Source organism: Mesoplodon densirostris, chromosome 12 (assembly GCF_025265405.1).
Source record: "Mesoplodon densirostris isolate mMesDen1 chromosome 12, mMesDen1 primary haplotype, whole genome shotgun sequence".
NCBI classification, from domain to species: Eukaryota; Metazoa; Chordata; class Mammalia; order Artiodactyla; family Ziphiidae; genus Mesoplodon; species Mesoplodon densirostris.
In genome coordinates, this window is record NC_082672.1 from 34,823,336 (window position 1) to 34,840,541 (window position 17,206).

The following is a 17,206-nucleotide window of genomic DNA, read 5'->3' on the forward strand; positions in this document are numbered from 1 at the left end:
TTCTGGCTTAAGCTCTAAAAATGATTATTATTAATTCCTTTATTTAGATCTTCTAGATACTTTTGGTGATTACATTAGAGATAGCCTGGGCTAATTTGAAGCATAGGAATGTACTATGCTTGCATATTCGTTTTAGCATGGAGCTTTCTCAGACAGCCTTCTTTGGGCTTTTATTTTATACAGTCTACTCTGGTGTGAAATCTCTTAGGTTTTATTTTATCCTTTTGATCTGTGGTCCTGCATTTTTTACTTTTGCCTGGACACTGGCATGTGCTTTCACTGATGTTCTGTTTTTTATCAGGCAAACACAATACCACTCTGGAAAGGGTTGCAGTTGCTTTTGATGCAAGTGCGGTCTTGTTATACCTGCTGTTGTCATCCATGTTAGATAATGTAGCAGTCCCTTTCATCACTTAGGCAATTTAAACCTCAGGATATTTTTGTAATATTGACATTTTATTCAAGAATACTTGTCTCCACTATACACAGAATTTGCATTCAAAAATCTACTTAGGTCACTATTATATTATTATAATTGTGTGTGGAAAGATAGGACTGTGCGTGCGTACGTGCGTGTGCTTCTGCTGCATTGTAGGCCTTGTAACTATACAAAAAACCTGTATGTATTCAGGTAACAGTGTATGTTTTAGAATCTCTGGAACCCTCATTACTCTCTGCAGACTGCACAGTCCTAATGTTAAGTCTTGACAGGACTAGTCCTCCTAAGAAACTGATCATATTTAATCTCAGGACATCTCAAGGAAAATGACTGATTTTGAGTTTTTTCATACCTGTAAGTCATGGAGGTGTAAGGATAGCTAAAATCTGAAATATGAAAGGGTTTTAGATGAAGAATCAATTTCAGCTATATTATATGTCTTAACTGCCTTCCATATTTAGTATGCATTATAATTAGAATCCTCTAATTATTCTCTCAAGCAGCTTTAAAACCAAAGAATATACCAGTATTTCTTTTGCTTATGTATTTTTTCTAGGTACCTTTTGCAGTTGCAGGCATTTATGTTTTTCAGGAGCTAAATAAACAAGTAAGGAAGCAGTAGGCAAGGGCTGTTAACAATGCGTTTGTTTCAGAAAGCCCCCAGGCCTTTACTAAAGACATTTTCACGTGTTAGACTCTTAGAAACCAACTATTACATGACTCAATAGGCAAGCCAGCCTGGCATGTAGGGGTCTAACAGGGAGAAGCTCCTTTTCTATAACACTTTCAGCAAATCTTTACTGAGGAAGTAGAACCTCAGACTGACAGTGCCTGTGAGAGGAGCTACAGTGGGTTAACAGTGACGGTTAGCTATACGCTGGACTTTTGGTATCATCTGCCATTTATGTGTATATTAATTTTTAAGTATGAACAGAAATAGAATATTTTCACACTTGAAAAGAAACTGGATTCTATACTTTGAAGTTTCCACATAGGTATTTGACTTACTCAGTTTAAGATCTTCTGGGGCCTGTAAGCAGAAATTTATTCCTCACAGCATTATTTAACTATTCAAGGGAAGTAATTATGTTTTCATGATTTGTAAATTAGCTTGGGAAAATTATCTGAAACTTTCTCAAGGGAGAGTCATTTTATTATGTCAACAAAATTTTATGAGTTAGGTAAAAGTGAATTAAATACCTTATCCCATAATTCCCCTGAAAGCAAAACTATTAGCTAGAATTAACTGATGCACGGTTCCTTTCTGTAACATGTTGAAACTCTATCTGAGCCCCAGTTTTCAACAGGATTCTTGTGATTCACTGATGCTGTGGGGAATAAACAGGTCACTGCCCTCAATGAGCTTATATTTCAGTAGTAAAGATAAACCTTGAGAATTTATTGAGACAATTAATTATGTTATAATAATCATGCTCTGTTTGTGGCTCTAGACTGAGGACACTTCTTCCCAAACAGTCTCTAAAAGGGCAGATATTAATACCCTGCAACTTAGGATCAGTTTAATGGATGGAAAACACCCTTGCCCCTTTGAATTCTTTCAACCATGCCATCACCCTCATGATTGCCTTCCTCTGGATCCCAAGTCATTTTCTTCTATTCATCCTGAACTTTATTACTGGTGTCAGATTTGCTTTCTTCACTCCCAAGGCCCACCATTATTCTGATGGCTTTGGTATATTTGTGGAAAGTCCCTAGGTAGTTCCTTCACCTCCTCGTCTCCAAAAATCACCTACCTTTTTTAACCTACTGCTCTTATTATACAGACCTTATAATATCTCACAAGTGTTCTAGCTTTACATGTAAGCATCTCACCTTCTGACCATAACATAAATTAATCTCTTTCTACTTGATTAATTTCACTGAGATCATTCATCAGCCTCATGGGGAGCATCCGTTGATCAAACCATCTGTCTTTTGCTAATTCATCAATTTGCTCATTGTATCAAAATTTGATTTCTTTGTAATCTTTTTTTGGTCACATTTTCTATTTCCATAAACTCCTTGATTCCTTTTTTTCTGTCTACTTTTTATGAGCTTAAAATCAAGCAAATTCTATTTTAAATAGAATCACGCTCCATAGTAGATCAGGATCACTAGAAATTCACAGTCACTGACTTCAGATGGGCCCAGAATACTCCTGGAGATCCTATCACATTTTTCTTTTCAATTCCTTTTCTCCTCTTCTGTCCATTCTACTCCATTCATTTCTCTCCAAACTCCAACCACTCCTCCTTCCCACTAGCCCATCCCTTGTAGCTGAGAAAACTGAGGCCATACAAGAGAAACTCCCTTATCTACCAATCCTACAAATCCTACTCATATCTTCATTCATCCTCTCCTTCTTTCCTCACATTATAAAAGAAGTAGAGCCCCTCCTCTGACCTGTGATTTGGATCCTGTGCTATCCTATTTCACATTAACAGTTATTTCTCTCATGTACACTCAAACATGCCCTTCAAACTGAATCATCTTCATCAACTTCAAAACGTCTAAGTATTTTCTGTCCTAAAAGTGATAATAAAAAGTTGAACGCTTCCCTTGACCGCATATCTTCTTCCATCCTTGGTTAGATTTCTCCACCGATTCAGGCATACTTCCTGTGGGAGGGTTACAAACATGTCCACTCCTTTGCTCTCTTCATTATTGTCTAATATGGTTACCATTTCTGTTACTTCATATCATCGTGCTTCATTTGGTCACTCTTAACCACAGTGTTACATATAAGGAGTGGTTTTGTTTCAGCTTTACTGAGATATAATTGACATATAACATTATGTAAGTTTAAGGTGCACAATGTGCTGATTTGATACAAGTATGTATTGCAGAATGATTACCACTATAGCATTAGCTAACACCACCCTGTCACATAATTACCATTTCTTCTTTGGTCGTGGGAACATTTAAGATTCACTCTCTTAACAACTTTCAAGTATGTAATACAGTGGTTTTAAACACAATCACCATGCTATACATTAGATCCGCAGAAATTATTCATCTTATAACCAGAAATTTGTGTTCTCTGGTATTACATCATTTATATGTGGAATCAAAAAAAAAAAACCTCAAAGAAACAGAGACTAGAATGTTGGATACTAGAGTCTGGGGTTTGGGAGAAGTGGGGATATGTTGGTCACAGTGTACAAACTTCTAGTTATAAGATATATATGAGGGTATTTTTAATCTCCATCTTACTTAGTGTTTGATCAGCATTTGGTCCTGACATCTCTTCTCCTTCAGATATTCTTTTATTGGCTTTTATGATACCATGTACCTCCATTTCCCTTTTATATCTCTACACACTTTATTTTTTCTTGGTTTCCTCTGTCTTTTTGTAGGCTCATCTTCCTTTATCCTGTCAGGGTGAAAAGTATGGCAAAAAGAGAGAGGTGGCTTGGGATGGATCCTTGAGAATCCAATGTTTAGAGTTTATATGAGAGAAAGAGAAGTCAATTATATTTAATGATGCTAACATACTTATTATGTTCATGTATATTATACATTGTGTGTGTGTACATATCTATATATAATTTGTTATTGTTGTTGTTCAGCTAGCATCTATTGAATGTCTGCTATGTACCAGGTAGTAAGAATAAGCCTTGAGGACACAAAGTTGAGTCAAGCACAGCTCCTTACTTTGAGGCCTCACATTGACATCATAGATGTAGATGTATGTGCTTTACTAGCACTGATATGGATGGACCTGCAGCTTTAGTAATGTCGGTTAAGATGACTGTTTTATTCAGGTGACTATTTTATTATAGATGACTATTTTATTCATTATCCAAATTTGGACAGGAACGTGTAGAAGTAAACCTATTTCTATTCTGTAGGTTTTCATTTTGTTACATTTATTCTTTGAAGACAAATGTGTAATTTACTTTGAACTTTACATTAACAGTATTCAGTGTTTAAAACTTCAAATCACAGAAAACATATTTGGGGAGGTTTATGGGAATGAAATACCAGTTTATTCTAAGTTTTTAAAAAAATTTTTTTAATTTTCCAAATTCAGGGCAGGGAGTTAAGTTTTTGAAAAGAGAGGAGGGAATGGGAAGAAATTTCATTTTAGTACATGTATCCTTTATGGATATTTTCTTCCCATGATGACAGTGGTGCCCCTTAACCTAGAATGCTTACCGTGTGCCAGGAGCTGTGCTAAATGGTTCATGTGTGTTATCTCATTTAATTCCCCCTTAACCCTGAGGTTCATACTAATAGTTTCTTTTTATAGAAAAAGAAACTTAGGTTTAGACTGTACATCAGTTAAAGTTACATAAGTAACTTTACATATGTTTTTCTAGAAGTTTAAGTTAACATTTAAAGAATGTGAACTCAACGTATATCTGACTTTGGAGCCTACACTTTTAACACTGTGATATACTGAAAGAAAATTAAGTGCAAGTTTTTATTTCAGATTTTTCTCATGTCCATAATGTCCTGTCTTACATAGCATTCTATATATCATTTAATCATTTCATATATACCATTCAATCTTCACAACAAACCTGAGTTATGGGCAAGGCCAGTATTGCCCATGTGAGGCTCTGAAGACATGGTTAATTTAGTTGCCTGGGTTACATGTGATAGCAAACCAGCAACCAGAGCCCAGGCTCCTTACTTTGAGTTCAGCTTTCCATTGTATGAGGTACTTCTTCTGCATTAATTCAGTTTGCCAAAAGATAAAGTTGTTCTTGTTCTTTAGAGTTTGCCTCCTCCCCTCCTTTAATTTGACTTGACTTCACTTATTTAGTTAGTAATCCAAAAATGTTGCTAGAGTAGCAAAAATTTGATTAGAATCATCACCTTCAGTATTTCAGGTAACAGAGTAGAGTGGACACAGCATAAAAAGCAGAGCCCTTTCATTCTGTTCTTACAGGCTGGCCTCCTGGATGGGTTCAAGTTGACATCTGGTATGGCTTCCCTTGCTGTCTTCTCCTGGGAAGCCCTAGTTTTCTATTTGACACCCAGCATTAGCTCTGACCTGAGCATTAGCCCAAGCAAGTTTTGCATAATTAAGCTATTGAGATTGGTTTTCCCTGAGTGGACAGAAGAGACTTACAAGGTGAGGGCTCTGTTAAAGTGATAAAGCTGATTAGATACTTAGCAGTAAAGGAATCTGATCTTAGAAATTTCCTCTTGCTCTAGTTAATGAGGCAGAGACAACACTTAGGGAAAATGAGGTCACTAACAAGAGAAACAATTTTTTTTTCTTTACTAAAGAACCAATTCTTTCACTCCCTTTTAAATCAAGGCCTAAATTTATTGTCCAGAATAAAGCTCAATTTAAATGAATAAATAAGAAACTTTTCCTCAGGGGTGTAGTAAATATGTTTAAACTTACCACCTACGAAGTAAAACAATTCGAGAAAGTAAAACTAAGATAAGCCTAGAATTAAAATAATTTAATTAATGCTGACTGTAACAAACCTGAAATAATGAACTGATTAATTATTCAGCTGTGTGGTCTATTCATAAGTCTGTATTTTTTCCAAAAATAATTTTCTCATTTTTTCTTTCTATACTTTCCCTTTCCTTGAACTACCATTCGAGCAAGTAAAACTTGTTTTCCTGGAATATACTTATACAAATGTCCTATATTAACAATGTTCATAATCTTACCTTTTGGTTTATATAGCACTTTTACAGATGCTACTGTTTAATCCTCACAAAACTTTATAATGAAAGCTGCATTATCTCCATATTATGGAGTTGAGACTTGGCTCTTAAAGGTTATGTGATTTGCTCAAGAATTTGTAAATAGGAGAGTTGGGTGTCAAATACAAATTTTCTCACCCCCAAGATAGTGGCCTGTACCACAACTGCTCCAAGTTATACATTATTTAAAGTCTCTACTTCTCTCCTCTATTTCTTGCTAAACCTTTGTTCCAATATTTAGAAAGTGACATGACAGTTGTTATCATATCAAATACCTTCACGTGAAATGCAAATGATATGTATACACACACTCATGTATACACACACTCACACATACACACACATATATTTCTGTCTTTATAGATTAGCTCTCCTTTCATCATGAAGTATTTGTCTTCCCCCAAAAACCTCATTCTCCTACTTCTCAGCTTTAACTTATTCCAGGGAAATTAATAGTCATAAAGGGCAAACTTGAAGTAGAAAAGAACTAACACAGGAGGTAGCTTATGATGGGAGTGATCGGAGGGGAGATGAACCATCCACCCAGCCTGCTGTGTTCCATTGTCATTGGCTTTGGGGTGGATGTAGATATGGTATGAGAATGGGAAGGATGTAATCGCTGATTGATGATACTGCTGTTTAGTCAATAGAATAATTAGTTTGCTATTTAAAATGACACTTTAAAAATTTAACATATTAAACTTTTAAAGGAAATTTAAAGTCTATTTAAATTAAATGTTCTACTGCGTTTGTTTCTTGATCTTGAGAGGAAGTGTAGTGAAGTTGATGGAAGATTAGATCCTGGAGGTTGACTTGGGTCCATCCCTGGCTCTACGACTTGTTAGCTGTTAGACTTTGGTGCAGTCACTTAACTTTCTTTAAATTGAGGATAAAAATAATAACTACCTCATATGATTGTAGTGAAGATGTAATGAATTTGTGTGTGTGTAGAGAGAGAGAGAGAGAAAGAGAGAGGAAACAACAGAAGATGTGAGCATGAATGAGCATGCTCAGTTAGAACAGTCTCTTGAGTATAGTAAGTGCTCAGTAAAAACAATAAAAACAGTCAAACTTATCCCCCTCGACTTTAGTAAAACTGTGTCAAAAGTTACCAGAGAACCCTTAATGGCTAACTTTAATTGATACTTTTTTAGTTTTCCTTGACCTCTCTCCTACAGTTCATGTTTTTTGCCATAGTCTGCATCTATTTTATTCAGACTCTTAAATTTCTAGTTTGTTGTTCTTTTTACACAGTTACAGCAAGCTTCAGTGTTTTCACTTTCTCCCATAGAGGCCCTAAATCTGTGCTGAGCTAGAACCACAGAATTTCCAGAATTGGCAAATAGTCCCATGGGAAAGAAGATCCTGGGATCACATTGGAGAGATCCTGTCCTCATAAAATTTGTGCTCATCTAGATGCCATTGTTTATGCAGATATCTGATGTTTTAAAATTATGGTCATTGTAATTTATCTGGCCTTTTCTAATCCTTTTGGTGGGAGTGTTGACCTGCCTGACTGGGGGGAGTGCCTTCCTCGACCATTCTGTCTGAATCGTACTTTGTTGGCCTTACTTCTGCTGGCTGTCTTCTTGCCTTCCATTTCATGGTTTGCTGCTTTTTATCTTCTATGCTGTCTTACTCACCAATCCCTGTAACTTTCAAATCTGTAGCTTACTCACTGCCATGATGATGACTTCCAAATCTATAGCTTTATTTTAAACCCATCTCTTCTCTTTGAGATATATCTGTCTAGTTATCTCCTAAGCATTTACCCCATATGTATCCTAGGCTAATCGAATCTGAAATGTCTGAAATGTACTTAGTTACCTTCTCCCTCAAATTTGTATCTTTTTCTGTATCACATGTTCTGGCTAGGGATCCTGATAGTGTTGGGTCATGGGGTAGCCTGCCTCAAAATGTGCCTCAACGGTATACTGATTATTTTCAATTAGTTTCTTAAGGAATGGCCAGTGCAAGAGGGATACTCTGACCCTTCTTTCTGTCTTTCTGAAAGCAGGAAATAAATCTATCAGGTGAAAGGTGTACCGCCTGCATCTGGAGGTAGAAGAACACCCTTATCACCCTTATCTCTTATCAGAGATAGAGAATGCAGAGTTGAAAAGTCTGTGTAAACAAAACTTGCTACTTCACTAATTTACTACCCCAGGTCCAAACTCTGTTTAGGTTCTTCACTAATTGAGCACCCAAAACTATTTCCTGTCACTTCCTCACAAATTTATTGTTTCTTTGTCTAAAAAGCATAAAAGCTACCTGCTTTGGCCACTTCTTAGGTCCCATTTCTATGAGACCTGCGGGACGTTTCCTCCTTCTTGACAACAGACAATAGCATTATCTACCTAGGGACCCAGGCCAGGAATGAGAATTTTCCTATCATTTTATACAACTAATGAATCAATAATTTCTATTTTGTCTGTTTCCTTAGTATTATTTCTTTTATCTCTCCTTTTTCTTCTCATCTTTCTATTTTCACTGCTACTAGCATATTATTTGTCTGTTTCTAGTCTTACCTTCTTTGGGGCCATCCTCCACCTTTTAGCCAAATATATTTCTTTATTTTTATTTTTTAAAATTTATTTATTTCATTTATTTTTGGCTGCGTTGGGTCTCTCAACTGTGCGGGCTCTCTCCAGTTGCGGCGAGTGGGGGCCACTCTTCCTTGCGGTGCGCGGGCTTCTCATTGCAGTGGCTTCTCTTGTTGCAGAGCACAGGCTCTAGGCGCACGGGCTTCAGTAGTTGTGGCACGTGGGCTCAGTAGTTGTGGCTTGCGGGCTCTAGAGCGCAGGCTCAGTAGTTGTGGCACAGAAGCTTAGTTGCTCCATGGCATGTGGAATCTTCCCAGACCAGGGATCGAACCCGTGTCCCCTGCATTGGCAGGCAGATTCTTAACCGCTGCGCCACCAGGGAAGTCCTGAGCCAAATATATTTGTAATAGACCAATTTGATTACATTTTATTCCTACTTTAAATATCAATTTCCAATGTTTCCTAAAACGTTTTGCGAAACACTCCAAAGATAACCTATGTCTCTCCATGAATAAAGGAGCCCATAGTCAAATAAAATGTTGAAATGTGGCATGCTTAATCTGTTTTCTCTTGAAGAGTCACAGCACACGTTACTAAGGGAAAGTCTTTACGAAGTTCTGTGATTGACTGTAACAACAAAATTCTAAAACATTAGCTTATATCTGAACATTGATTTTTAAAAATATATTTATTAAAATATTTATTAATAATATATATTTTTAATTGATTAATCATTGACAGGATATGCTCCTGACTTCACTCCCATGGTATTCAAAGTCTTCCATGCCTACTTCTCTAATTTCATCTCTTCCCTCTTGAGTCTTTGTAGCTATACAGATTACATTCATTTGGTTTCCCAAACACAGAGTTCTGTTCTATTCCATTGTATATGGTTCCTTTTGCCTGGAGTAACACTAATCTATCTGATGACTTCTGTCTTTGAAAATTCAGCTATTTAAAAGCTTAGATCAGTTGATGTCTTCGCTGGTTAGCATACTGCTTGGCACATTTGTAGGTGCTCAATATATGTTAAATAAATAACAAAAATGGAAAAAGTCAATAAAGGAAAATTTAGAGATATGAGATTTGCTATATCTGCCTGTTCACTCTGCCTGTATATTGCCCGTTCAGGAAATCTACAACACTTAATAATAGTTGCTTAAGAAATTTAGTGAGAACTCCTTGACCTCAATAATTTAATTGCTCTTCAAAAAAATGTTGTTTACCTGTACAAGGTTTAGGAAATTACTCACATTATAAGATGAAATTTTAATTCTTATTGGACGAAAATTAAATTTTAATTTTCGTAAGTGTGTTATAGCTATTTTTCCTTCACTGTGAAAATTCCTTAAAAATGATTGTTGTAAGTGTTTTCTATTTCTTCCTGACAGGTAATATTTGAAGCTGAAGTCTCAGGAGGAAGAAGTGGTTATATTGCCATTGATGACATCCAAGTCCTGAGTTATCCTTGTGGTAGGTTGTGATTAAGAACTGTATTTTTCTATATCCTTTCAACACTTGTCTTATATTGGTAGTGACTATTGATTATCACTTGGTCATTGCTCTCTCTTTTGTTGTTGTTACTCCTAGCCTTTTGTTCAGTTTTAAAAGAACACTGAAATATTTCTAGAGTTTTTGAATCAAATATTTTTCAGACTTGTACTACACATGTTAAAGGATTCTTTTAATTAATTACTGTTCAAAGGAAAACCACAGTCCCAAAATGGCATCACTCATGCTAAAAGTTCATGATACAAAACCTAGATTTATACCTGATCCAATTGCAGTTTCAGTTTCTTCCAGAAATGTTATCTTAATTGACCAATCTGGATTTCATGGTCAAGCACCAGTAAGATAATCTGTCCTGTGATCCCTCTCCATCTCTCAGAGGAAGAAGAGGTGATCTGAATCATAAAACCTTTGCTGTTCCTTTTCTTCCTCAAAGAAGATGTCCTGGCCTAAAAATAATTACTTCTTTTCTTTTTGCTAGTAGCTCCCTTGCCCCACTCTTCTTCTTATAAAAACCTTCCATTTTGTACAACCCCTTCGATCTGTCTTATAGTTAATAGTTGGGATGCTGCCTGATTCATGAATCCCCTAATAAAGCCTGTTAGATCTTCAGTTTATTTAGTTGACATTATTTTTGACAGAAAAAAATTAAAATGTAAATGAAACTCTAGGTAGGACTCGTTCCATCTTTTGGTATTATTAAATTGCCTAGGAAAGCAAAGAATAACAAATCAGTTCAGTGAAAAGAAAATAAAAAGAAGCCTCACCAACTTATGTGATCTGCTAAGTTGAAAGTTGGGGTGAAATGAAGAAAATGAGTTAACTCATCTTATTCCAAACTTAAGACTAAGTTTTTAATGTCATAATAAATTTCTGGTTAATTCATATTAAACAACAAAACAATAGAAAGCACACAAAACAAGAAACTCAATTTATTAACACATAGTTTGGTATGTCCTTAGATGCACATTGATTGGTCTTCAGATGGGGTAACTACATTTGTGTTTATATCACATACTCTGAAAGACAATTACTTCATGCATTCAGTAGAGCCAGGCATAAAACGGTTGGTATAAATTCAGACTTAAGCTATATCTCCCAACAGCAGTGATTTATAGGGCCCATGAATTCTAGATGATCTGTTCAGTAACCCTCCTGGTGGAAATTCTCTAATACTTTGTAAGCAACATGCACAGGGGCCACCGTACCAGGGGCCAAGGCTCCTGCTCCTGCTAACTGGTTGTCAAACCCTAGTGTGCCTCAGAATCTCCAACTGGATATGGCAAATCACACATTGCTTGGCCCCTCACCTGTTTCTGATTGTTCCCAGGTGATACTAATGCTGATCGTCTTGAGTTCACAATTTGAGAACCACTGTTTTAGCTTGTGTTCTAGTTCAAGCATTCCTTTTTCTGAAGCATCTACTGAGATGAGGCACTGGAGAAAGATGTAGCAGGCAAAGGTCAAATGATTTATTACATGTGGTGTATTCTAAGAAAAAGGAGAAATTATCTCACTCAAAGTTCAAGTTGGTTTACTAAACTCCTTCAATCCATTCATATATGAGAATGGTGTTTCCATCTACTGTTCATTTACACTTCTTGAAAGAAGATATTAAAGAAAGGCTTTCATGAGTAAACAAGTTAAAAAATACAGAAATTGAGCGCAACAGTAGTTTCATTGTGATATGGTCCTCCATGCACTATCTTTACTCACTGAGGCTTAGCTTTTCCCATTTATGTTTCTTTTCAGTTGAAAACCTGAATAAGCTTCAGTTTTAAAAGGTAATTATAGAGAATGCTTGTTTGACGGTCATATAACTCATGTATATTTTGATGGCAGTCATCACTTTTTTGTTGGTCTAATATTTCTTTTGGGTAACTTTCTTAGGACTATGAAGGAATAGGAGGTGGATTTAACAACAGTTAAGCTAATACTCTGAGAGGAAGAAGAACAGTCCCTTACCTTGTTCTTTGAAGTACTAGAGGATTATAGTTATTGAAATTTCTTTAAAAAAGAAAAGAAAGATGTAACTGCTTAAACTGTAACTTAATAGTTCAACGGCCATGTATATGTCAGTTTTTGAGCTGTCATTCTGTGTTTTCCTTATAGTTTTCTATTATGCTCTGCTTTGTGCCTATTTGATCTCTTTTGTTTGCTTTGACTTGTAACTTTTATTATCACCTGTATGCAACATACTATGGGGGTCCTCCAGCAGTAATCGTTGGTGGTCACTCTGTATAGAATTGCTCTAGCAATTATGGGGCGATACGTAATAAAGCTATTAAAAAAAGAGAACTGAGCGTGAGAAAGGCAACCGTGTCTTTCAGCACAGAGAAAACTCAATTTTCTTCCATATGACATTAGTCTTGGCCAAAGGTAAAAGTATGAACAACATTATTCTGCTGGGAGAAAGTAACACGGCATGTTTTCTTCATGTGGAAAAAAGTAATTTTTTTCTTGTCTTCACAGATAAATCTCCTCATTTCCTCCGTCTGGGGGACGTAGAGGTCAATGCAGGGCAGAATGCTACATTTCAGTGTATCGCTACAGGGAGAGACGCTGTACATAACAAGTTATGGCTGCAGGTAAGGCCACATTGTCAGCTGAACTAAAGGGTACACTTGATTTTTAAAAAATCACAAATTCTTTTTCCCTGTGTATGTGTGTGGGGGGGTGGAGGGTGGAATATGTGTGTGACAGGTTGTCTTTTGTGTAGGTTTGACTTAATTAGTTGCAGATTCATTTCAGATATTTCCATTTTTGGAATATGAATAAAAATATAACAGTGTATAGTTAATAAGTATTTGGGTGAGTTACTCATGAACTCATTAGAGAATCATAATTCTCTAATGTTATGTCCAAACTGTAAAAACAATTTTTCTAGATCCATTCAAAATAGGAAAAAAATGAAAAATGTCTCATTTAACATTTTGAAAACAACTTACAAGAGCATAGTACTTAAGCAGGAGCTGTCATACTCTGATAAAGTTTTCAAAAGTATTTTAAGAAACCTTTGGGAGTATTTCTGGAAATGTGAATTGGAAGAGAGCCAATTAAATTTTTTTTCAGGATTTTTGTGTATAAGGGTTAATCACAGATCTGAGGACAAGATATTTGCCTTGCACATATTAAATCCGCAATAAATGTGTATTTAATGATTTGCAGTTTAGCATACATATTGGGAAATGTGAATGGTGCATATAAAGAGCTTTAAAAGAACCTGTGAGAAAACAGTCACTAAGGAATGTGCCATATCTTCAGAGAATATCTGTCAATCCTAGGGGCAGAGGTGGGTGGGGAGGTGGGAGGAGCTAAGAGCAACTAGGGCTGGACCTAGGGCAGATGATTGTTGAGCTAAATATTTGAAGCTAGAATGTAAGAAATAATATTCTCTGAGCACCTTTATTATTATTATTATTTAATTCTGTTTGCATCAGAATGAGGAAAGAGATTTAATTAGTTAGAATTTTAAATTCCTGAGACTGCCAATAGAGACCAAAAAGGAAAATCATTAGCTTAGTTTCTTGAACATAGACATCAGGCTTTATTTTATGATATCTTTAGAGAGAGAAAATTAGTGTCAAGGATCATCATTAGGTTTCAGGAAGTTGGGATAATAATTATAATAAATGATTATTGAAATCATACCAATATAATGTGTGATATTGTACTGGGTGTTATAAATGTGTTTTTTCATTCAATTCCTACATCCAGTCGGATGTTATAACACATGTATTTCATATCAATCTAATTATAGCTACTTTTGTAATTTATTTGATATGTGCATATCAGGATACCATCCTGAATATGTGAAAAGGAAATGAACTCTCTCCTTTTTTCCCTGTGATTATGCTAATTTCCACTACAGGTATTTAAATATAAGATAATTCTTCCTGTAGAGTGTATTGTATAATGTACAACTTGTTTCATCATCTAAACATCTAGTTAGAATCCCTCTTACTTTCTCTGTCTCTCAGCCTATATATTGATAGTATTAAGAATGTGTTTAGATATATTATCTAATTACTTTGCTAGTTGTTTTTCATTTAGGTAGAGACATTTTTGGCATTTAATTTTTATTGTTATCTATATAGTCTTGTCTTGGAGAACCAGAGACTCTGCTGTCTGCCCCTGGGTTTACGCCCCAGGATTTAATGGGACGTTGAAATAAAAAGGGTTTTGTGTACTTAGACACCAGCTGCCTTGTGGCAAGAAAGACTTTCTGGCCCTGCTGGTCTGAGTGGGTTGCAGTAAAAATACTGCTCATTTATTGTTTGTTTCTTACTTTTGTATATTGGCTCATTTCATTATAGTTTTAAAAAATTTTCCTCTTGCCATTTTTTAAATAAAGATGAGAGATAAAAATACTCTGTTCAATTTCTGTTCTGCTTTCTTTTTTCTCCTCTTCTTTCTCTTTACATTTTCCAAGGTGAATTTATATATTTCTTGTCTATTTTGACATTGCCCAATTCTTCAGCAATTTACATGCTTATTCATGAAAAAGCTTTTCTGCCTTTTCAATAATACCACTTAAATTACCTTAACTTATTCCCTTGAATCATTCTTCTCCATCTTTAAGAAACATTGAAGATTATCAATTGCCTGGTTTAGGGTTGTTTTCAAATAAATAAGACTGAGACATAGAGATAAAGGTGTAGATATATAAATATAATTGATATGTGTGCATCTATAGAGTGAGTGAATCAGAAAGTGGCCAATGATTTAAAAAAATGATCCATCTTTTGCTGAAACTAGTAGAAACATAATAAAGGAAGAAGAATCTTGATTCCACAATGCATCTACAGGCCAACACACACAGATAGATGTCAAGTTATTTTTGCTTGGTGTAGAACAACTTCCTAAAGGTCAAGGGGCCCAGTTCTTAATTCTAACCTTAATTCTAACTCTTTAATTCTTATAACCCAGTTAATTATATTGGCTTAGAGAATTCATTGAACTTTTCCAGGCCATAGATTTTTTTATCTATAAAAGGAGGTGTGGGTAGAGACCAAAATCCCTTCCAGCTGTAAGATGCTAAACCAGGTCTCTACATTATTTTTGATGGTCTGAAACATGGCCTTGATCACCTTTTTTTGTTTCATGGAGGAATGTAAAATTTTTTTTTTTTTTTTTTTTTTTTTGTGGTACGTGGGGCTCTCACTGTTGTGGTCTCTCCTGTTGCGGAGCACAGGCTCCAGACGCACAGGCTCAGCGGCCATGGCTCACGGGCCCAGCCACTCCGCGGCATGTGGGATCTTCCCGGACCGGGTCACGAACCCGTGTGCCCTGCATCAGCAGGCAGACTCTCAACCACTGCGCCACCAGGGAAGCCCCCTAAAACTTTTAAGTTATTAGTTTTGTGTGGGAAAAAAAATCGTTCCTTAAATTAAGTATCATTTTGAGAACAACTGCTTAAAATCTCTGCTGACTGCTGTGAACGAATGTACTCTGAAGTAACTCAGAATGAAAGGTCTTTGCATCCTATTACAAAAGTAATGCAATAATGGAGTAGCTGTTACACCTGCCATGGTCAGGTGTAATAAAATGGCCATCAACTTTTTATGTCCTCCAAATCATTTATATAATATAATAATATTGAGCTTCAATTGGTAAATGTTGTTTGAATATGGTGTAAAAGAGCAAAAACTAGGAAGCGTACAATTTTCTATTTTAAATGAAAAATGATACACTACAACTGCCATGAATACCTGATAGTATATGACATTCAAAGTAATTTATGTATAGAAATACATTTAGAGAATAACTTCGCACTTGTTTATTGTCTTTAGCCTACAATTGATATTTCAATCATTTTTATTGTTTAAAATGACACACAAATCAGGCAAATTAAAGAATGGAGCACAAAAAAGCAGATACTTAGTGAGTTACCTGAGATAATCTGGGATAGTCCATAAAACATATCATAGTGGGTCTGCTATATCTTTAAGGAGTGTTCTTTTTTTTAAAATATTTATTTATTTAAATTTATCTTTTTGGCCACATCGGGTCTTAGTTGCCTCACACAGGCTTTTCTCTAGTTGTGGTGTGCAGGTATTCTCTCTCTAGTTGTGGCGTGCAGACTCCAGAGCATGTGGGCTCTGTAGTTTGCGGCACGTGAGCTCAGTATTTGTGGTGCGCAGGCTTAGTTGCCCTGCGGCATGTGGGATCTTAGTTCCCCAACCAGGGATGGAACCCTCGTCCCTTGCATTGGAAGGCAGACTCCTTACCACTGGGCCACTAGGGAAGTCCCTTTACGGAGTTTTCTTTCCTGCAAGATCTCAGATTATAAAATGAGAGAGTCTTAAATAAGGTCATTCCCTCTAGACATTTAGAAAACAATGACAAAGTATATAGCCAAATTAACCTCCTTGCACATGCTGAGCAAACTACTGATGCATAAAACAATATGGATGAATGTTTTTAAAAGTCCATTGGTGTAGCATTATCCATAATGGATATAGCACAACCAAAAGAAATACCTTCAATAAAATATATCATGCTCTTGTGTAAAAAAAAAAAAAAGTCCATTGGTGTCAGCAAGCTATAAATCTGGTGAAATCATGAGGTTTTGTGGAACATAGTTTAAAAAAGTATGTTATGCAGTTCATTCATATTGGATAAGGGAGTTAGGATAAAGTCTTTAGTTGCTCCTAGAGAATTTCCAAATTCGTTTTCTTTCATAACGCTCAATGAAGTAGCTTGCATTCTAGATATGAACACAACTTTTTTTTTTAGCTTACAATTTGCAGTTTTCCCCACATGAACAGATGTCTTATAATGCTTACAACAAGTTTTAAAACTATACCATTTTGTGTTCCTAAGGAACCCCCAATGGTAGAGAATTTGTGGATCATAACTTAAGGCTTATGATAAAACCCAGGTTATAGGAAATAAGATCATAAGTGAGATTTTAATGTATGGTTTAATGTTTAATGTTTTTCAGTGTTCGATTTATAGTGAAATAAAATAATAAAAATGTCTGTTTATATTCCTGAGAGGTACCAGATAATTTTCTCACAGGAAAGAAAAAAAATAG

At 35.7% G+C, this 17,206-nt stretch overlaps 1 protein-coding gene across 4 annotated transcripts in view; it reads left to right on the plus strand.

Moving 5' to 3' along the window:
* The window catches only part of PTPRK (protein tyrosine phosphatase receptor type K), a 584,222-nt gene that overhangs the window by 293,118 nt on the left and 273,898 nt on the right, over nt 1–17,206 (plus strand). For all 4 annotated transcript variants that reach the window (XM_060115422.1, XM_060115424.1, XM_060115423.1 and 1 more), the window contains exons 4-5: nt 10,050–10,131; nt 12,640–12,755. In XM_060115422.1, the coding sequence (XP_059971405.1) occupies nt 10,050–10,131; nt 12,640–12,755 (198 nt within the window). The remainder of the gene's footprint in view (nt 1–10,049; nt 10,132–12,639; nt 12,756–17,206) is intronic.